The 22255-nt window shown below is 40.3% G+C and overlaps 1 protein-coding gene across 1 annotated transcript; it reads left to right on the forward strand.

Moving 5' to 3' along the window:
- Window positions 1–7030: 7030 nt before the first annotated feature.
- Window positions 7031–10071, forward strand: LOC147632008 (11-beta-hydroxysteroid dehydrogenase-like). The gene is made up of 6 exons (XM_086807917.1): window positions 7031–7219; window positions 7676–7868; window positions 7958–8043; window positions 8348–8479; window positions 9336–9503; window positions 9749–10071. Exons 1-6 carry the CDS (start codon window positions 7037–7039, stop codon window positions 10046–10048), a joined length of 1062 nt encoding a protein of 353 aa, XP_086664043.1. The 5' UTR covers window positions 7031–7036; the 3' UTR covers window positions 10049–10071.
- The last annotated feature ends 12184 nt before the right edge of the window (window positions 10072–22255 follow it).

Here is a 22255-nt window from a genome sequence, read left to right on the forward strand (position 1 = left end):
TTGGCATCCAATGTTGCTTGCATGGAGCGTTTTTTGGTAGCTACGGGCCGTGGAAAAGGAAGAGCACTATTTTCTGTATATGCTTTTCTCCCAAGAGGACGCTCAATGAATGGTCTTGCTCGTTGTATAGAAATCATCTCGTGACAATGTATAGCTAGGATTGTTTACTTTTTTTTTGTGAACAACTTGAATATGTGCCTCATGCACTTGCATTGGAGTGTAACGTTTGCAAAGCATTTCAAAGACCCATGATTTTATTTCCAAAGAGAGCCATGGTGCAAAGGATAGGTTGTGGCCCAAAGTTGCCTTGATGCCTTCTTTGTGACAAAGCTCATCATTCTCATCAACATGATGCATTTGAATATAGCGAAGGCAAGCTACATCTTCTAATAGATACAATCTTTTTACAAAGAAATGACATTGACAACCACACATGCGAGTGCCTTTTACACAACCACACATGCGAGTGCCTTTTACACAACCTGGACGGCTTCCTTTCCCTGTCTTTGGTGTCTTTTCATTACGAGGAACCATGATCTCCTTTCCACGCATATCTTTAGGACCATAAGCACACCAAAACAAAGTCTCCTCTAAGTAGCTATCAAGAGTTGGTTGCTTTAAGCTACCCTTTTCATGCCTTCGCACGGATTGCCGCCTAAAATTTGTTTCTGCATCTGTAAGAGACTCTTCTCCTTTTAAAAAATCTGTTAAGCGATCCCAGTGAAAATAGGCTACTCGAACATATCCATATATAGACTTTTCACACTTTTTATCGGTCCATTGTAGATGATTAGCATTGAAAGGACCCAGCGGTGGATATTGAAGGTGGATCCTAGTGTCCATTCTACACACACAGAGACCAGAAATCCTAGTAAAAACCTTAGATTTTTTTAACACATAAATGAAAAGCATGAGCTCCTGCATACTTATGTGAATCTAATGTGGAGGTCTCCCTTAGTGCATCCCTTGGCTCATTCTTTCTATTGTTCGATAAAAAAATATCTCGACATACTTAGTGCTCCACCTTAGTGCTCGTAGATCAAACAATATCAGCAAGCTTATAAATATTCATATATATATATATATATATATATATATATATATATATATATATATTATAGGCTTCAAAACTTGGGCGGTACAAATAGCATTTACAATATATACTCAAATGGGCGGCATACAATCAATGCATAGAACCCCGGCATTCTTTGAAGGCTCTCTCCCCCCCTCTCTCTCTCTCTCTCTCTCTCTCACACACACACCCCTTAAACACCTTAAAGCAATGTAATCAAACACCTTCAACCAGAGAGATGACAGAGCACAGCCTTACTTGGTGAAATGAAGGGAACTCCGCTTGCAAGTGTAAGAGTGCCAGCCTGCACAAAAACAAGAGTTAGAGAAACGAGAGAGAGAGAGAGAGAGAGAGAGAGAGAGAGAGAGAGAGAGGGGAATCATTGGCCATTACAGCTATTTAGAAAAGCAGTAGTACACAACAAGAATGGAAATGGTGTTCGATTGCTTTTCCTAAAAGCTCCAAGCTGCACGCCATATGCCATGAACATTTTTGCAAGCATCGAATCGAATATCTCTTAGTGCAGGTTTTAACCATGCCTGATCATCATCGCTCACACTAGAGTCACCACTGTGGACTATAGCAACTCAACCCTATTGCTTAACAAGCACCATTGGAGAACAGCAGCAACTATCATTGCCTTTTCAGGCTCATCTGGTAACCGTCTGCACTAACTACACAAAAAAATAAATAAAAAATACAACAAATTTCGATTCCAACAACGCTTCATCTCCTCACCTCCTGGTCAGGCCTTCAATTCGCCAGTTGCTGTGATTGGCGATGGGCGCTGATTTTAGAGGCGTCGCCACAGCTTTAATGGCGGTTGTAGATATCAATACAATCATCAGAGCAGGTTAATGCAGGCGTACAGGTAAGCGTCGCTGAGCTGGCATGAGAGGGGGTAAGCGTCGCTGAGCTGGCTCCGTGTGTAAAGTGTTTCGTGCACTCCCCCGCTACAGGACAAGGGGGAGTGCACGAAATATATCCCCACCCGTAGATGTCCAAGGGTGACGCGGCGTATGTCGGCATGACTCGCCGCCTGGCACTGAAGGAGCAGCGAGCGGAAATAAGACAGCCATGCCTGGTCGCGAGCAGGGAAAGAAGTAGCGTCGAAGAGAATGGAGACGGGGACGGGCGCCGTCTTCTGCTGCTGCCGAATGGAGATGGACGGGCGTTGTCTGCTGCTGCCGAATGGAGATAGACGGGCGCTGTCTTCTGCTGGTGCCGTATGGAGAGATGGAGACGCGTGCTATTGCCATATGGAGAGAGGGCCGCTGAGTCGCTGCTGCACAGAGAAAGAGAGAGAGAGTGTTCGGAGACGCCTGCTGCTGCCGCATGGAGAGAGGGACGCTGACTTGCTGCAGACAGATATGGTAGGGAGAGGAGAAGGAGTAGAGGTCCAAGGGTACCAAAAGCAGTGCAAATGGTGGATCCCAGTATTACAGGCCCGACAGCAGAGGAGACCCTCACCTTTACTGCTGCATGGAGGCTGCCATTGATTGTGTTTCCCCCACTGCCAGCTTCTCCCAACTCAGGTGCACACAAAGTATGGCATTCACAGAGGACCATCACCATGCTTATCGATACACTGCAGTCCCTGCACGAGTAAGCATGATAGCCAGGCCTCTGCCTTAGTAGGAGATGCTTTGAGAGAGGACGCAGGACGCTGACACAATATAAGTCTACTCTGGTGATGAGCACAAGATCCACAGTAGCCAAAAACGTTCTATGTTTAGGGCCTCTTTTCACGAAGACAATGCAAATAATCATATGGGTTATGTGATAAGGTGTGGGTTGTGGATGATAGTTTGTGAAATACTTATACATGGCTCCAGATGATGAATCCCTTGGGCCATGTATAACTCCTCAGCAATTTAGAGTGTCATTGATTCCTTATGCAAACCCCCTTCCTAGATTTTTGAACATGGAAATAAATTTTTCACTAAGGGGTGGAGAGGGTTAGGGAGTGATTGGAATGAAACTTGTGTCATGCAAAGGACCTACCATTGGTAGGATCTAGGATGGGTGAAACTTGATGACACATTCACGTGTATAGTGTGTATACTGCTGGTCCAATGTGGGTGTGAGAGGCCAAAAGGATGTGACATGGCATGGGTCTCTATGTGTGGCATGGACCAAGCAGTTGCTTGAGGCTAGCTTTTAGGACCACGTGAGTTCAAATAAAGGGGTTTTTTAATTAAAAAATTTAAGGTAAATTTACAGAAATATATTTACAGAATATATTTTTTTAATCGATTTTGAAAAAAAAACCTGAAAATTTATAAAGAAAAAAGGGTCATTTTATTCATGAAAAATTTACAAGTAAGGGGTTGTTTAAATACCCCTTGAACGCACGTGATACATAGGGTTTCTTAGTAGTGCATCCTTGGAGTATGTGCATGGAAAAGTTTAAACCTCCTACACTAGCCACCATTAGGTTATTGCAATTTTCTCTTTGTTGAGATGTTGAATTAGTGGAGTAAGAGAGATCACTTAGTGGAGTAAAACTAGCCACCATCAAGTTCTTGCAATTTTCTCTAATATAGTGGAGTAAGAGAGACCAATTTGTGTGTAATTAATTTGTGTGCAAATTAGCCTATTAAAGACAATGGAAAGGTTTTATCCAATCCAATCCAATTTAGGTCCCATAGATACACAAAAGTAAATACAATTGCTTAAGAATGTACATCGTATAAAATATTTATGATAAAGAGAGAGCATGAGAAAAATTTAGATGCCTAAGCATGGCTAGGTAGCCAAACTTACCTTGCTAAATAACTCCAAATTATTTATATGGCTAAAATGTTCAAGACTATGTAGAGAAAAAAGGTGATGCTAGGTCACCCATCCAAGTATAGTGTTCTTAAACAAGCACACTTAACTATGACGTCTCTAAAAAATGGTGTAACCCAAAACATGACAGTTTTCTCATAAATACTTTGTGTGGGACATAAAAATGTGTAGGAAAAAAAGGAATTTTCTCCCCTCCAAGCCTTTTGAGACAAAATTTCCCTTGTCTCCAGAGGGCATGTCTCAAGACTTAATTGTTAAATTCCTCTCCACCTTCTAGCTGTGGGGAGGATGTCTCCCTATTGCTCCATTATCCCGTCTTCTCTATTCCACTTTCTTGACCTAAGTTTTTCATGATTTTAAAGGTGTGCAAATTACATTATGAGGCGCCAAATTCTTTGGTTCTTATTGGTGTTATGGAAAACCCATGGAAAGAGACCTTGAGCATACTAAGGCTTTAGAGTTAAGATTGTGGACTTAAAACTAATTGAGGAACCACCATAAGTTGAGGTGGTTATCTATAGACATGTGGATGAGGTGTTAGATTTTGATTGTGTATTGATAAGTCTTTTGCCTTTACATAATGATGGAATGTGTCTGATTGGACTCTCTAAGGTGTTTTTAAATGCGAACATACAACACTAGGTTTGCTAAAATTTGATGGAGTTCGTTAAAGTTGCATACACAAGAGTGGTTGTAAAGTACTCGAGTTTATCAACTTGTAAAAAAGTAAAATAATTGCATAATGATTTCAAGACCATGGGTATAATGGTTAAATTAATACTTTTATTCGCAAGAATTTTGATAAGTATGAAACCAAAATTCTTTTGAGGACAATGAGGCTATAGAAAAGTTACTTTGAAGGTCTAAAATAGATGGATAAAATGGCCTTATAGCAACATTAGAAAGAAGATAATGATGATAATTAATATGATGTAAAAAGTTTGATATTATAATATGGGGTTTAATCAATTTTGAGGGATGATGAAATAAACAACGCATGCTTGAACTAATTGCTTATCTCTAGAGAGAGAGAGAGAGAGAGAGAGAGAGAGAGAGAGAGAGAGAGAGAGAGAGAGAGAGAGAGAGAGAGAGAGAGAGAGAGAGAGAGAGAGAGAGAGAAGCTTTCAACATCATAGGAACGATCCCAAGAGATCAAAATGATCTATCCGACATGAAGTGAGATTCGAACACAAGACATGTTGAATATTAACTCCATGAACTAACCACTTCTGCCACATTTGGGCAGTAGAAGGCTTAGCCCAGATTTGTTTATTCACCTGCACCCGATGCAAGAATCTTTTAACGTCATAGGAATAGTGCCAACAGAGTGAAATGATCTATTCGATGGGAAGTGAGATTTGAACATAGGATGTGTTGAATATCAACTCCATGAACTAACCATTTCTACGGTGGTAGAAGGGTTAGCCCATTTTTGTTTAGAGAGAGAGAGAGAGAGAGAGAGAGAGAGAGAGAGAGAGAGAGAGAGAGAGAGAGAGAGAGAGAGTATTGATGTTCTTTTAGGCCTAATGCTACTTATGAGACTTGATCAAAGTGGTATAAATATCTTATAGATTGAGAAAGGTATTGATGAACAATAAAAGAGTAAAATTTAGGTGACTACACCATGTTACATAAATTCTTTGTAGTAGTGTTAAAATCAACAAGGGGACATCTCCTTGAAGAATCCTTAAGAAGGTCTATAGTTTTGTGATGAGTCCTTACAAAAAGAGAAAGGAATGAATATCATCTCATTACTCAAATATGTGAGTGAAGTGCAAAAGCCTATGTTAGTGCCCATTCTTGCACTCTAGCAAGGTATTGTACTCTAAGGATATCTATTTAGTAAGTTTCGTGGGACTCCAAAGTGCCCATAGACCCTAGGCTACATAAGGCAATGGTGTTGATGGCATACCTAGTATAGGCTCAGCCACATAGCTTGGCATTCTCTTATCTAAACGTAGATTTTTGTGCAAATAGATGAGTTGTGAAGTGTAATGGAATATTTGGAGACATCCTATGTTTCTAATTTTAGGCTATTATGTTTGGAGAAAGCCTCAACTAGTTGTAAATCTTGTGATGTGTTAATGAGGAGATGTGAGGGTTTCTACCTCTAGTAAACCAATGTTTGCTTATCTGTCATCTCCATTTATCCTAAGTTCAAGTCTTTTGCACCTATGCTTGCTTCCTAGCACCCAGTAGGAGTATTAGAGAGTAAGGGATATATTGTTTGATCCTGACTTGAAAAGAGTAGCATTGGCATTATCAACATGTTAAATAGATAGTATCTTAAAATAGTGGTTCCCAATCCTTGTTTGATTATAAGTATGCTGCATAGCATGCCACAAGTATGCTCTCATTGAACCTACATTTTGTACTTGTGATGGGAGGAGACTTATATTCCCAAATATGTAAATTAACCACTACTCTTGAGAGAGAGAGAGAGAGAGAGAGAGAGAGAGAGAGAGAGAGAGAGAGAGAATGTAGATATCTAGCAAGGGAAATTCATTGGTCTAAGAGAGGGGTGTAAGTGTTTTCATCATAGAGTGTATAGCTTGGTAGTTGAACAAAAATGGACTTAATCAAGTGCTATGGACCTACTTGTCCAAATGTAAATGCGGTGGCATGGAAGTTAAGTTGCAGATAAATGGAGGATCAAAGTTGCAAATCTGCTAAAGATGAAAAGCAAAGTAGGATACAAACAGCCCCCCTTTTAAAAAAACTTACAACATTAGTAGGAATACATGTAAGAGAGCATTTGTGCATTAAAGGGTTGGCCAAGAGCCATCACTTACTCCTCCTCAGGCAACTACGAGACCAAGACTCCTGTCTCTCAAGTAAAACTATGAAAATGGAAGACAACTTGGGTGAAATGTGAGAGGTGAATTGGCTATATATTATGGATGAGTTTAATGGAGATTAAAGCAAATTAAGTAGGACTTGAGGAGTGAGTGTGTGAATAAAGAATGTGTATGGGTGGAGTAAATGTGTGAGGCACACGTGTGCCATGCATTGCCATGCAAGGCCCTTACGTTGTCTCTCGCAATATAATAGATTGGCTAGCTATTGGTTCTTAGGTCTTCTCTTCAAGCAAAGCAGAGGCAATCCTGCAAAATACTAGAGGCTCATTATCATTAACGTAATAAGATTAGTTTGCTTAATCGATAATTAATCATGGATCTTTTCCAAACCTTCCTTAACTTGGTGGTTCCTGTGTTTGGCCTTTCTACCCTCCTTGTGCTTTGGCCCGTCCTTACCATGCGTAGCATGTTCTTGCGCTTCTTCCATGCCCTCCTTGAAGAGAATGTCCGAGGCAAAATCGTGCTGATCACGGGAGCTTCCTCTGGTATTGGAGAGGTTATCAATTATCAATCTCTTATCATTTTTAATCTTAATAATTTACCATCCAGCATCAAATCAGGATTTAAGTGTATTCGATTTGTTGATTAATTAGGTTGTCTGCTGATCCGCCGATTAGATATTAATAATTGCATTTAAAGCTGATTGTATTCAGATAAATCTGCAAGCTATGCAGGTTCAAATCAAGATAACAGGTGGTAGGTTGATGCACCAATTGATTTTAGGATCAATTCACCAATTAGTGTAATTAAAATGCGCAATAATAACCTGATCAATCACCATGTTAACTTATATGCATTTACTGCATAAGGCATGGGTTTTCATGGGCTTCAACAGATTTAAGTTCTTTAAATGTTCAATTAATAACAGCATGGGCTTCAATTTTAATTTCTTTGAATCTCTAATTAACAACAAAATTTGAGTTCCTCCACCCCCCTTTTTTTTTTTTGACAGCAAACAGCTTACCAGTATGCAAAGAGGGGGGCTGTGCTGGTGCTGGTGGCGCGTCGCGAGGGCCGGCTGCGGTTGGTTGCCGACAGGTGCATCAAGAAGGGGGCCATGGATGTGAGGGCGATCAGCGCTGATGTTAGCAAGGAGGAGGACTGCAAGAGGTTCATTGAAGAGACTGTGCACCAATATGGGCGTTGTGAGTATCAAGTTAATTTACAATTTCTGAGAGAAATCTCCCTCTGTAGGGGAAATATAAAATTGTGAATTTTCGTTTGCTGCATGCAGTGGATCATCTGGTGAACAATGCTGGTCTAACTCACAGCTTCCTGTTCGAGGAGGCGGCAGATACTGCGCCGCTAAATCTTGTTATGGTGAGCACTAATTTCAATCAAGTTCTCTTAAATAAATAGTATTATTACAATCTACAGAGTTTAGCATTTTATGCAGGATATATGTTTCTGGGGCATTGATACTGTATTCTTACCATGTACAGAGTTTTGTATGTGTATTTTATGCAGGAAAATGATTTCTGGGGAAATTTTACAGTATTATTTTATGCAGGAAATTGATTTCTGGGGCAATTATACAGTATTATTTTATGCAGGAAATTGATTTCTGGGGCAATTTTACAGTATTATTACCATTTACAGAGTTTTTTGTATGTATTTTGAGCAGGATATTGTTTTCTGGGGCTACATATATCCAACCTTTTATGGGTTGCCTCACCTCAAGCGCTCTCGTGGGCGGATAATTGTGAATGCGTCGGTCTCAGCTTGGCTGCCCTATCCCAGGATGGCTATCTATAATGTAAGAAATCCAATCTCCCAGCTTCTGGGATTAATACTGTGACTAAACAATCCATAATTAGACTAATAATCAGACCATGTGTTCTGCTTGCAGGCTGCCAAAGCAGCAGTATTCAAACATGTCAGCTTAATCACACTCTGTATTGTCATTAAATAATCCATACATTAAACAGAATTATAAACTAATAACCATACGATGTACGATGTAGGCTGCCATGCAGCAGTATTCAAGTATATCAGCTAATTATGAGATGAATCAGCTTGGCTGCCCTATCCCAGGATGGCTTGTCTATAATGTAAGAAATCCAATATCCCAGCTTCTGGGATTAATACTGTGATTAAACAACCCATAATAAGAATCAGACCATGTGTTCTGCTTGCAGGCTGCCAAAGCAGCAGTATTCAAATATGTCAGCTGAATCACTCTGTATTGTCATTAAATAATCCATACATTAAACAGAATTATAAACTAATAACCAGACGATTTAGGCTGCCATGCAGCAGTATTCAAGTATATCAGCTAATTCTGCTTGCAGGCTGCCAAAGCAGCAGTATTCAAATATGTCAGCTTAATCACACTCTGTATTGTCATTAAATAATCCATACATTAAACAGAATTATAAACTAATAACCAGTCGATGTAGGCTGCAGTATATCAGCTAATTATGAGATTAATCATATTTTTAATTGTAATTAAACAATCCATATCCTGCTCTATCCAATCCATACAGTATTATAACACGAGTAATTGCCAAAGAAATATACCAGCTTATGATATTAATCACTTATTAATCGAATAATCCTTGCAATAAACAGAATTATTTCACTCACGATCAAACCATGAGTTCTGCTTGCAGGCTGCCAAAGCAGCAGTGTTCAACTTCTTCGACACCTTGCGCATCGAGCTCGGGGCGAGCATCGGGGGTATCACCATTGTGACGCCGGGATGGATCGAGAGCGAGATGACAATGGGCAAGTACCTTAACAAGAGGGGGGAGATAGAAGTGAGGGAATATCAGCGTGATGTAAGAACTCAAACCTCTTTTAAAATAATTAAGAATATGCTGCATAGTTAAACCTCTCAAATGGTCTTTAATCAACTCACAACATGCATAGTTAAAACCCTCATGAGAGGCCTGACTCTTGATCTAATCCAAATTGTGTGAACTGACTCTTGTGGTCTTTAATCAACTCAACATGCATAGTTAAAACCCTAATCCTTCATGAGAGGGCTTACTCTTGGATCTAATCCAAATTGTGTGATGTGTAGCTGCATGTTGGGCCGGTGCCGGTGGCGTACGCGGAGGAGTGCGCCAAGGCCATGGTGCGCGGGGCGGTGAGGAAGCACAAGTATGTGAGGGTTCCATATTGGTACACAGTATTGTTGTTGTATCGTGTGTTTGCCCCCGAGGTGCTGGACTTCTTCTTGATGCTCCTCTACCTTACCCCAACTCCGGGTCGTAAGGATGGTGCACCCATCAGCAAGATGCTTATCGACATCCCTGGCATGAAGAGCCTCCTCTACCCCACCACCATCCGCACCCCTCGCCCTAAACAGATCAAGGGATAAATAATTATGAGAGAAGCAACAGTCATGCCAAACTAATTTGAAACTTAGTCTTTTATGTTTTCCAAAAAATGTAAATTTTTTTTTTAGTCTTATGTTTTCCAACAAATGTAATATTTTTTAGGAAAATGAGTGTCATAATTTTTAGTCTTTTATGTTTTCCAAAAAATGTAATAAGATTTACTCTTTCAAAAAATCTCAAAAAATCCTGTGTCATAATTTTATTTTTCTTGTTTTTTCCGAAACGTCTCCCTACTTAAATCTTAAATTTGGAGTCTAAATTAATTTACATTCTTGAATCATGCAATTAATGATAGTGTGGCAACACTCTCCTACACTTTACCTTGTGGAATACCCTATCATTTCAGGATTAACATGGGTGGGGATTGAGGGTTGTTGCCTATCATTGTAGCATTAATATGGGTGGGGATTGAGGGTTGTTGCCCATGGATGGTTAAATCAAGCCCATCCATGAGGAGTAGTTACTCATGGAATGGTTAAATCAAGCCCTATTGATGCTTTTAATGAAGCCCATCCAAATAAAGCCCCACCCCTTTATGTAATATAAAATAAAATGAATTGTACCCCTCTTACAAATTCTTAGTCTTATTCTTATTCTGAAATGAGCTTTTTACTTTCAGGTTAGGCTTTCTACTCCCACCCTTTGTATGGTTCTTTTTTTTTCCAGAATGATTACTATTGGATTGGGGCCTTCACCTTTGTATAAATAAAATTAATTGTATTTCTCACTTCCTTGTGAAAATTTTATATTTTTTTTGCTTTCTTACACTTATTTTTCTATTCTTGTTGCTTAACTTGTGGGAATTAGAATTTTATCTTTTCTTTTCTTACTTTAGAATGAATTTATCTTTTCTTTTCTTACTTTGGCTCACATTATTCCCAAAATGTATCTTTTCTTGCTTTGGCGCACATATTTTTCTATTCTTGTTGCTAACTTGGGGGAATCGAAATATTATCTTTTCTTGCTGTGGCTCACATTTATCTTTTGCACAATTCATACTTTCTTATGGTACCTCCCAATTGTAGGGTAGCTCGCAATTTTAGCTCCCATTTTTGTCTTGTGCTCAAGTACTTACTATGAGCTATAAATTTGTTAAGACACTATATAATATCTATTTCCTTTAAAATCCACCTCTTCTTTTATATATATTAAACACTTTCTATTTTCTTAGATTGGCTTTTTTACCCCCCCCCCCTCTCTCTCTCTCTCTCTCTGTCTCTCTCTCTCTCTCTCTCTCTGTGTGTGATGAAAAAGGACCCTCGCACTACCTTTCTGCCACCCACAAGTGGGGCAGATTGGCTAGTGCGAGGGCCCTTATAAAGGCCATGATCCACCTAAGTTCAAGTCCCACTGTTGGTCGTATATGCCCTCGTGTTGCATTCTACCGACGTTAGTACCTCTCTCTCTCTCTCTCTCTCTCTCTCTCTCTCTCTCTCTCTCTCTCTCTCTCTCTCTCTCTCTCTCTCTCTCTCGCAAGCCATGATCCACCTAAGTTCAAGTCCCACCGTTGGTCGTATATGCCCTCGTGTTCCATTCTACCGACGTTAATACCTCTCTCTCTCTCTCTCTCTCTCTCTCCACATAACTTTGTCTTTGATATTAATTTGTCACAACTTTGTCTTTTTGAAAATAATGAATTTTATGTTTTGAAAATATTCATTGTGGATGGAATTGGGTATGTGATTGAAGATGATTCGGAATTAGGTCAAAATAGACTTAAATGAACCTAAAAACATTACATGAATTAAGTCAAAATAGACTTAAATGAGCCAAAAACATTATGATGTGGCCCCAAGGTCCCTTGTCTTTTTCGGCTCAATATACTTGTAGACATAATTTTGGAATGATTTACGTCTATTTCAACCTCAATGTTATCTAATTTTGATATGTTTTGTATGGTCATAATTATGTTTTGCTCAGTCATAATTATATTTCGCTTGGTCATAACTCTTTTTTCTTATACCTTGACCTAGGAGAGACATGTGCACCATTCAATGTGGGTGGAGATAGTTTCCTTCAAAATAATAGGATATAATTCTCTAGTAGGCATGCAAATCCTCAAAATGAGATGGTTTTAGGGCCAAAACATGCCAAAATGGAGCCATTAGCATATTCAGAGCTATTAAGGGTAAAGGCAAGTCCAAAACATGCCAAAATGGAGCCATTAGCATATTCGGAGCTATTAAGGGTAAAGGGCAAGTCAGGTCTTAGAAATTCTGGTGCGGCTAGAAGCAATGTGACTTGATCATAGCTCTTAGTGCCATTAGCATAATTCAAAGGGTAAAGGCAAGTGGGGTCTTTGCAATTATGGTGCAAGTAGAAGCAATGATAATTGATCATGGCTCTTGGTTGTGTCTTAGTGGCGGCTCTTGGTTGGTGGCTCTTAGCCGGAAGCTTTTGGTTGGTGGATCCCCAATGGCCTTTTGCACATGTGTTAATGGCTTCATTTATCCTTTTGGGCTTAAAACTACTTGATTCTAATACATTTTTTTCCCTTAATGCTTTTAGTAGGTCAAAAGAAAGGCATATGTCAAAGGGATTCAAGCTAGAGCATCAAGATAAACCATATACAATCCTCAATGGAATTTTGAGAAGAATAATAATAAGTAAAGATAGGGTTAAACCCTATAGGAAGGCTTACATATGATGGACTCACACATCTTGATATCCATAAGATCTCTAGCTTAAGCTAGAGAGGGTGGAAGATTTCCATGATGTGAGTGTAAGAGAGATGAGGGTTGAGAGTGAGAGAGAGAGAGAGAGAGAGAGAGAGAGAGAGAGAGGGGGGGGGGAGGGAGGGAGGGAGGGAGGGAGGGAGAATGATATTCTTATTGTGATAAGAACCTCTCAAGTATATGCTAAATTCTTGGCATCATTGGTTGCCTCATGTTTTGACCTAGCTAGAACTTAATAAGGGCTGTGATACGAACCTCTCACTCTCAAGTATATGCTATTCTTGGCATCATTGGTTGCCTCATGTTTTCACCTAAAAGTTAATAAGGGCTGTTCTAGAGGGTGTTCTAACTCTGAAATCCCAATACCCCCCTTTGGAGAGATGGAGGTGATGCCCAAATAGCCTTCAATAGTCTCAATACTCCAAATAGTAGCAAAGAAATAAGACATACTTGTGACTAAATTAGAGGCTCATGAGCATGGCTTAGAGGCTCATGAGTCCATATAGCATGGCTCAGTGCAAAGGATTCAGAGGTCAAGTCTTGCCTCAGAAGACAAGACAGTCTATGTCAACATATCAAAACAATCCCCCCTTGCTCTCAATAAGGTAAAGAGGGAAAGATGGAGCAACACAAAATATTTAGATTTTGGGTGAGTTCTCAGGGCAGAGAACTCATGACTACAAAATATTCATATTTTGGGGGACATCTCGAGCAGAGAATATAAGAACTTTTAGAAGTTTAGAAAGACTCTCCATGCTGGTGGGGACAATATCGATGAGGATCTTCTTTTTCGACACCGTTGCTAGGCAAGGCCCCAATTTTTGGAGAATGCAGGAGCTTGAATTTGATACTTTTCTCCATTACAAAAAAAGCCTAGATTTTTATGATTGTAAAAGTAATGATTAAATATTTCACCCAATTTCTAAGAAAGCCCCAAATTGATGCTTATTTTGTTGATGGGAGAAGATCGCACAAGGGGAAGTTGTAGATGTTGCTACACAAGAGGTAGCTCAGATCAAAGAGCCGATAGACACACACATGAACAAGGAGATGTGGAGCTCCTATTGTAGGAGAAGAGAGATGTGTAGGTGGTAGAATGAGCACATGTGGAAGTGTTCCATTGGAGATGTTTGGGCTACTGCACAAGAATGCATCTCACGTGGATCCCATCAGACCAGAGGTCGGACCAAGGATGATGATGGTGGCAGTAGATGTTGCACAAGAGGTAGCTCAGACCAGAGAGTTGATAAACACACACATGAATAAGGAGATATGGAGCTACTATTGTAGAAGAAGAGATAGCCATGTAGGTGGTAGATGAGCACATGTGGAAGTGTTCCATTGGAGATGTTTGGACTACCGCACAAGCATGCATCTCACATGGATCCCATCAGAGATGCTCATATAGTGTTGAGCTTCAAGTCACAGTATGTCAACCACATAAAGATGGGCTACTAGAGATGGTGGCTAGTAGGAGAAGAGATGATGCCCAAAGAAAAAAAACATGTGCAGATGATGATTAGACGAGAGGATTCTTGGATAGCCATAGTTCAGAAAAAATGCGGCATTCATGAATATTTATGCACTTTTGGGCATATTTCTTTTACATTTATTTTTTGAATTTGTACAAGCATGTTCTATGGGCCAAAATATTTTTCAAACTTTTCAAAAAATCTTGAAGAGATCCTTTTACTTCATGGATAGTGTTCTTACCTAGGTATGTGTTATGTGGTCTTCTTCCCTATATAATCCTTTGTTAAAGCACCCTTTGCCAAAACCTACATAAGTGTCAATGCTACAAAAAACATACAATTTTGAGTTTTCAGGTATAAGTATTAACTTGTTGGCTTTCCAACATGAATCTTGGTGAATATGGGTGCCCAATTTTTCTTTGTATAAATAAATTAATTGACTGGGACATTTGAAGGTAAACCTTACTAATAATAGCATCAGATTTTATAAGGCTGAATATGATTGGTGGTGAAGCTTTGAGATCTTTGTTCTAGATGCTTCTCACCGACTCCAGTTACGCTTATAAAAACATAGTGGAGTTTTGGGTGGCTAGGGCCATTTGAGAGAGAGAGAGAGAGAGAGAGAGAGAGAGAGAGAGAGAGAGAGAGAGAGAGAATGTATGTGCTATGACACGTTAGAGAGAGAGAGAGAGATAACAATCTACGATCTTGGATTACGTACAAAAGAGAGAGAAAGTATGTGCTATGACACGTTAGAGAGAGAGAGAGAGAGAGAGAGAGAGAGAGAGAGAGAGAGAACAATCTACGATCTTGGATTACGTACAAAAGAGAGAGAAAGTATGCATGTGTTTGATGATGATAGAGAGAGAGAGAGAGAGAGAGAGAGAGAGAGAGAGAGAGAGAGAGAGAGAGAAACCTTTGACATGAGAGAGCGAACCTTAGTTTCTAAGGTAGACCCATTAATTAATTAATGGGTCCTCATGGACAAATTGCTAGACAAATAAATATACATCAGACTAATACCCCAAGAGATTGATATGTCTCTCCATAGATGTAGATAACCCGAGTCCCAAGTCCCAATGTCGATATTAACTACAACAAACATCTATAAGAGCCTATGAGAAAACAAATATTATGTGCTATATGGATAAGGAATAGGGAACATGGGGAAGGATAAAGATCCACTGTCAGGGACTACCTCATCACAAAGGGATCTACAAGAGCAATCTCATAATGAGCCAAGAGGCTCAAGGGCAGGTTGGCAAAGGATAAGTGCCATTAGAAACCACACAACCCAACCCCACATGGCAAGAGATCTCGTATCTTGAAGTAGAGTTTTCATGCAACCACCTCCTTACGTTTCACCACCATGTGAATACTCACAAGACATGCTAAGAATGGCATTAAAATGGGAAGGAGTTTTGTAACTAGCACAACATCTAGAGGCTCAGAATTATGGCCAAAACCAAGCCAATCCACATCTCTCCATATGAAATATAGTATCCAATTATTTATTTGCTGATTAATTGATTCATGATTAGTCTTAAGTGCAAGAGGATTTATGATTAGTCTTAAGTGCAAGAGGCTTTATGACCATCTCTATAGCTTTATGATTAATTGATTCATGATTAGTCTTAAGTGCAAGAGGCTTTATGACCATCTCTATAGCTCTAGGCATTGCATCGTTGATGAGTGTTGTCAAGGACATGAGGCAATAGACCTAGTGGATAATTTGTAAGATAAGGATGTAGAAGTCATCCACCCAAATGTGGAATCATTTATAGACCTTAAAATTGGAGAAAGGCCATTTGAGGGGGTGTAAGCCTTGGTTTGTGAGGTACTCATGAGAGCTTGACACATGTTTATGTTACCATGTTGAGTTGTTGCTTTTTTATGATGTGTTTCATTCTCTTTCTAGGCATATAGATTTGCCTCACACAGTACTGCCCTTTACCATAACCTCCCTTCTGTGAAGAGTATTTGCATATCATGTGGATCACTTGCAAGGCTAGAGATGGTAGACATAGAGTTACGAGGAGCTCGTGTAGTGGCAATGCTATGAGTATGTAGTGCATGAGCTCCAAGGTGGTGGGGAGTCTAGGAGGTTGCAGCTTCTTGACAAGCATACATCTTGTTCTCAGTTAACATCGACATTCAGGGAGAAGGTGTACCCATAAATTCGGCACACTCATTCTATCAAGTGGAAGGATAGCCAATTTTGAGCATGCTTAGCGGAGTTCCCTATTGGTGTGGTTATCTTCATGGTGGATTTTTTAGAGAACTACATATTCGCACCTTTTCAAGAGATATAATCTAAGTATTACTTCTCTGATCATGTATTCTTTATTGTTAACATTAATTCAATGAGTAGCATTGAGCTTCATTAGGTTGATAAAGTGCAATTATTCGTGTATTGTTGAATTAATCCAGTAGAAGCATGCAAAATCATATAAAAATAATCAAAATATACTTAATTAGTTGCATCACAACCATTAATTGGGATTAAAAACATTAATCACATTGTATCAAGTCCAAAAAATCACCAAAATCACCAAAAGCAGGCCAAACCAGCTCTTGAGTAAGGAATGTGAGCCCACAGCCTCGTATAAAAAGACTTGAATCTGGGCACATGAGCCTACAGATGTAAGCGTGGAGACATGTGCCATGAGCCTAGACACATGAACCTATAGATGTGAGCGTAGAGACGTGAACCTAGAGGTAGGTATAGCTAATATAGTATGGACCAATTATTACAACCCGGTAAAGATCCATATATACATACACACCTACCCATATCTCTAGAAGATTTTCTTGTCATATAGAAGAAGATTTTTTTCCCTTCATTATTATTAGGAAATCAACTATACTTATCATCCATAATTGTACAAAAATCATGTCATAGGCCCAGTTCCTAGATTTATGTGTCCCAAGTAGGCTCATTTCATATAAGGGAAGTACGTGATCCGAGTTCATGCAAAAGAGATGTGAGCCTGCATATATGAACTCACGTGAATTTGCATACATGAGCCTAGAGATGTGAGTCTAGAGGCATGAACTTGGATACATGAGCCTAGAGATGTGAGTCTAGAGGCATGAACTTGGATACATGAGCCAAGAGATGTGAACTTATATATGTGAGCCTAGAGACATGAATCTAGAGGCATGAACCTAGACACATGAGCCAAGAGATGTGAGTCTAGAGGTGTGAACCTAGACATGAATCTAGAGGCATGAACCTAGACACATGAGCCAAGAGATGTGACTCTAGAGGTGTGAACCTAGACACGTAAAGAATATATATACATAAACCTAGACACATGAGCTGAGAGACTTGAAGAACCTATAGACGTGAGTCTAGAGGTGTGAACCTAGACACATGAAGAACCTATAGACGTGAACCTAAACACATGAGCTAAGAGTCTAGAGGTGTGAACCTGACACGTGAGGTAAGAAACATGAAGAACCTATAGACGTGAGCCTGTAGAAATGAGCCTCTAGACGTGAGTCTAGAGGCATAAACTTGGAGACGTGAACCTAGACTTGTTAGTAGTAGGGGAAAAGAAAAACCTATTTTAGATCACTTTCAGACTGGTACTTAAAACACCAAGGACCTTTCATTAGGAACTCAATGGAGTCTTCTTGGGCCCTTTAATTTGGACGTTTAGTGAAATGCTTAAAATGCTAATCCATCTTTGACCAAGCCTAGAGGCCTAGTCCTAAAAGCATATATTTGATTTTTCACAAAAACAAAAAAAAAAATAAAAAAAGGAGATATTCCTAGATCTGGCTACCTAGGTGACTTTAAAGCTTTGTAATGGGCTGTCAGTCAGTTATCATAGCCTGCAGCAACCTTTTCGAACTCCAAACATTCCAAAAATTTGTCACTTTCTTCCCCCCTTTTTTGTGTGTACACCAGATCTCTTTCTCTCTCTAAATCTTCTCTCTAAAACGCCCTGCACTCCTTCTCCATGGAAAAAAAGCATCTTTCTCTACTCCAAAAGCCATAGCTAACAGATCTGTACTCCTAAATGAGCCTTCTCTCTCCAAACCCACAGTAGTAGCCATGGCTTGCAGGGAAGAAGCTTACCATGAGCATTCTCTCTACAGTACTTGGTCCTCTCTCCATAGCTAGCAGGTCTGTACTCCTAAATGAGCCTTCTCTCTCCAAACCCACAGTAGTAGCCATGGCTTGCAAGGAAGAAGCTTACCAGGAGCATTCTTTCTACAATACTTGGTTCTCTCTCCAAACCCACAGTAGTAGCCATGACTTGCATAGAAGAACCTTTTCATGATGTATTCTCTCTCTATATTGCTTAGCAGCCATAGCTTGCACTAAAGAAGCTTCCCATGATGCATTGTCTCCTTTGCATTTTCGTCTCACCATTGCCAACCCTCTCTATGTTTCTTTGGCTCCCTTTCTGGCTTCTTTCTCTATCCACAATGCAGCTCTAGAGAAGCAACCCTCATCTCCATTCTTCCCATTATTTTTTGATACCATATCCTACTCCTTCCACTCCTATTCAACCCAAGCTTACAAGCCTACTTTCTTGTAGATGGCACTACAAGACATCACCAATAAGCCTTCTAAGATCCGCCTTCAGGTTGATTTGGAGACAGAATACGCAACCCTACGCAGTAGGCATGTTGCACCCAATATTTCATACGATCAGCTTCGAATGCAAGGAGCAAAGGCCATTGATCTTTGGATTGATGGAAATCTTTATCCACCAGATCCAATATCTGGTGCCCCTCCACCATTCAAAAGCATTACAAGTTTTCTTAAGTTTGTTGGTGATGGTTTCAATGGGCTTCTTGGCTATTGTAGGAGATTACACATGTTGTGGCTAGATGAGGCAGCTGAAAAGAGGCAAACACAATTTGCCTTCGACCAGCTTCAAGCGGCATCGACTAAGCAGATCAATAGTTTGATGCAGAGGATTAAAGAGCTCTCAGAGGAGCTTGAGGTGCAGAAGAATAATCTAGCGGATCGTGTGCGCACAATAAATCAATTTACCGATAATTATGTTCGTCTTCAACACTCCACTCGTAATCTTCGGCGTCGTGTTCACCATTTCACTCACCTTCCCATGGGATATCACGCAAGGCAAAGAAAACGTAAAGCTGTTGGGTTGCTTTCTAAGACAGCAGGCGCATGCAAGAGGCGTAAACAAACAACCAGGTAAAAATTTTTGTAGGAATTATAGCAGCTTTGAGAAGCAATTAATGAATAAAGCATCTCTCATGGGTGACTTGCGATTGTAGGGCTTGTGCAACAGCTATACTAGGATGTAACAACGCTGAGGACAATGTTAATGCCTCCCTTCTTCAGCATGTCCTTCAGGAGAAGGATATTATGGAAATGATAACAGGTTCTGGTAATGATAAGCTGCGGGAGACCCTTCGTCAACATTTCTTGAAGGAAATCAAAGAAATTGTCACACCCAAAGAGATGCTTGATATATGTGACTCAGCAGGTATTAGCCAGAAAGGTTACAGAGCAATGTACAGGTCAATCACTTTAGGGTTGCGAGCAAAGGGAGTTATGCAATCCTTGCTTCCAACACTTTATAGCTTACAGATGGCAAAGAAGTGTGCTAATGGTGATATTGCATCCATGTTCGAGGGTGGGTACAAGTGGGTGGAGGATATTATGCCAATGCCAACAATCAAACCCTTTGAATACAATGCATATAACAATGTCTACATTGACATGGAAGTGCTACAAAAAGCAATGATTCAGTACTATGGCCTCACACTTGAAGAGACAGGTGGAAATGCCGTGTTTGTCTTGAAGCTGGATGAATGTCAAGTGGTTAAAGGTCAAAGACTGGAGCGTGTTAGTTTAACCTTGATGAGCCGAGCACTTAGAGGAAAGCCTTTAGAGACCCAAGAGTTGGATGCAACTGAAGACAGCAACAATAGGGGTCAAGGGCATAAGCAAGACTACTACGGCATTCAATCAGAGAAGAACATCTGGTGGCAAGTAGCATGGGTCCTCCCAAAAGAGAACCATGATACCTTGAGGTGGTATTTTGAACGGTCTGGCATTCAACATGTCGTCTCTTGTCAGGTCAATGGTCAGAAGCTTGATGTTCCCGGAATAGGCTGCTTTAACGTTGAATGGCACTTGGGTGGCGATCTAAAAACCTTAAAGTGTATGTTGGGTTGTAAAACAGGTGCGAATACTATATCCTCATGTGTTTACTGTTGTCATTCCAAGACAGCAGTAGACTCAAGCCTGTAAAAGGGAAACAACCTAGCAAAGGCAAAAGTCAAAAACAGGTGGGTGCAAAAAAAGCAATCGTTTTTTATGCTGAACAGAGGAAAGGATCAAAGGTATGGCATAATGGTATATTAAGTTGTGACCAGAGCAAGCCACCTAGTCATGACCAGGAGGACAATGCTTGGAACCCAATCTTGGAAATTCCACTATGTCAAGTGCATGTGTGCACATTACATGCAAGACTCAGGATTTTGGATAAGCTATTGATGCTCCACATAAACTATGTCTGGAACATGGAGCCCGAAGATCGACGAGAAGAGTCAATACGTACACTAGAGGGTGTACTTTCCTCTATGGGATTACATGCTAGAGCAGTGGTCTTGACAAAGGATAAAAAATCAAACCCTACACAAGACAACCCTAATAAAATTTGCATGGGTGGATCAAAGGCAAGACACTTGCTATCAAACCACTTGGGTTCTCATAGCCACACTGACTTTGAAATTTGGAAGAAGATATGTGATGTCACAACATATCGAGGAAATGATGCCAGGCTTGGCCTAAAACGTGCACATGTATGGGAGGTGTGTAATAAAATGGTCGATCTTCTAGAGCGACCTCACCTGGATGACCATGGTATTGAGGCACTTAAACAAGCCACTTGTAGATTCACAGAAGAAATGGTCGAGGCATGGGGAGAAACACACATTACTCACTACATGGTAATGTTGTATTTCTTGTGTCCTTGTAGTATGTTCTTCATACTGTTTGTTGACTTTTTGTAATTTTCTATGCAGCATATATTGTATGCACATGGGCCATACTTTCTCGATAGATATGGCTCTTTAGCACTTTGGAGCAATCAAGGCATGGAGAAATCACATTACCAAGCAAAGGCCGTGTATTTTAAGGGCACTCGCCATGGTGGTGGCAAAGTCAAGAGTAATGCACTCCATGAAATGTTCAACTGGTTCTATCGCGTTCTGGTTGGCAAAAAAAGGCAGAAAAGTCGCGGTAATTTGTCTCTTAGGTGTCAAATAATGAAAACTGTTAATGCAAGAAGAACTGAAGGATACAACAGATCAAATGCTAGGGAGAGACTACGGCAGTGGGTAACAAGCAAGCGTCGGTGTGGTTCCTCATGGGCTTAAACTCTCTGATTATAATCTTTTTGTGTTTTTAAATTTTCTAAAAGTTTTAAAAATATATATTTATAGACATATTTAAGTCATTTTTCATTTATAGCCACCACATTTCAATTTCTTCTTTGTACTCTACTCTCTCTTGCCCTCCCACTATCTCTTGCACTCGTACATACCTAGGCCATGCCAGAAGAACAGGAGCAAGACTTGCGGTTTTTCGATCAACTCGGCCCACTACCTGCTACAGCAAAAAGGACAAGTCTACCTATCGTAACAGAGCAAGAGGCAAAGGAGATGAGAGAAGAAGAGCGCAGGAAGGAGGCCGAAGAAGCGCAACGCAGGAAGGAAGCTGAAGAAGCAGAGCCTAGTAGAGAAGCAGAAGAAGAGCGGCGTCGAAAAGAAGCCGAGGAAGGTCAAGGGCAACCACCGGAGATTGTTATTGAGGCCGACACCCTAGAACAGCTAGAGGTTATCTTACAGAACAGGGAGGTCGAGCTCTTGTCCTACGGCATCACGAAAGATACCATTGACAAAGAGTTTGCTCTTGTGAGGGCAGCTTGGGAGACAGAAATGCAAAAGAGACAGCAGCCCAAAGAGGACGCAAGGAGGGCAAGCCAAGCACAGCCCACAGGCAGCCACAACATCCAGACGGCCAGTCAAGAAGTGTGGTAAAAGA

The sequence above is a fragment of the Cibotium barometz genome, chromosome 14 (genome assembly GCF_041138505.1).
Source record: "Cibotium barometz isolate CiBa-2024 chromosome 14, ASM4113850v1, whole genome shotgun sequence".
Classification (NCBI taxonomy): Eukaryota; Viridiplantae; Streptophyta; class Polypodiopsida; order Cyatheales; family Cibotiaceae; genus Cibotium; species Cibotium barometz.

Coding starts and splice junctions, on each gene's coding strand:
- LOC147632008 (XM_086807917.1), top strand. CDS start 7,037: ATGGATCTTTTCCAAACCTTCCTTAACTTGGTGGTTCCTGTGTTTGGC. Junction 7,869..7,957: donor TGTGCACCAATATGGGCGTT/GTGAGTATCAAG, acceptor TGCTGCATGCAG/TGGATCATCTGGTGAACAAT. Junction 8,480..9,335: donor CCAGGATGGCTATCTATAAT/GTAAGAAATCCA, acceptor TTCTGCTTGCAG/GCTGCCAAAGCAGCAGTGTT.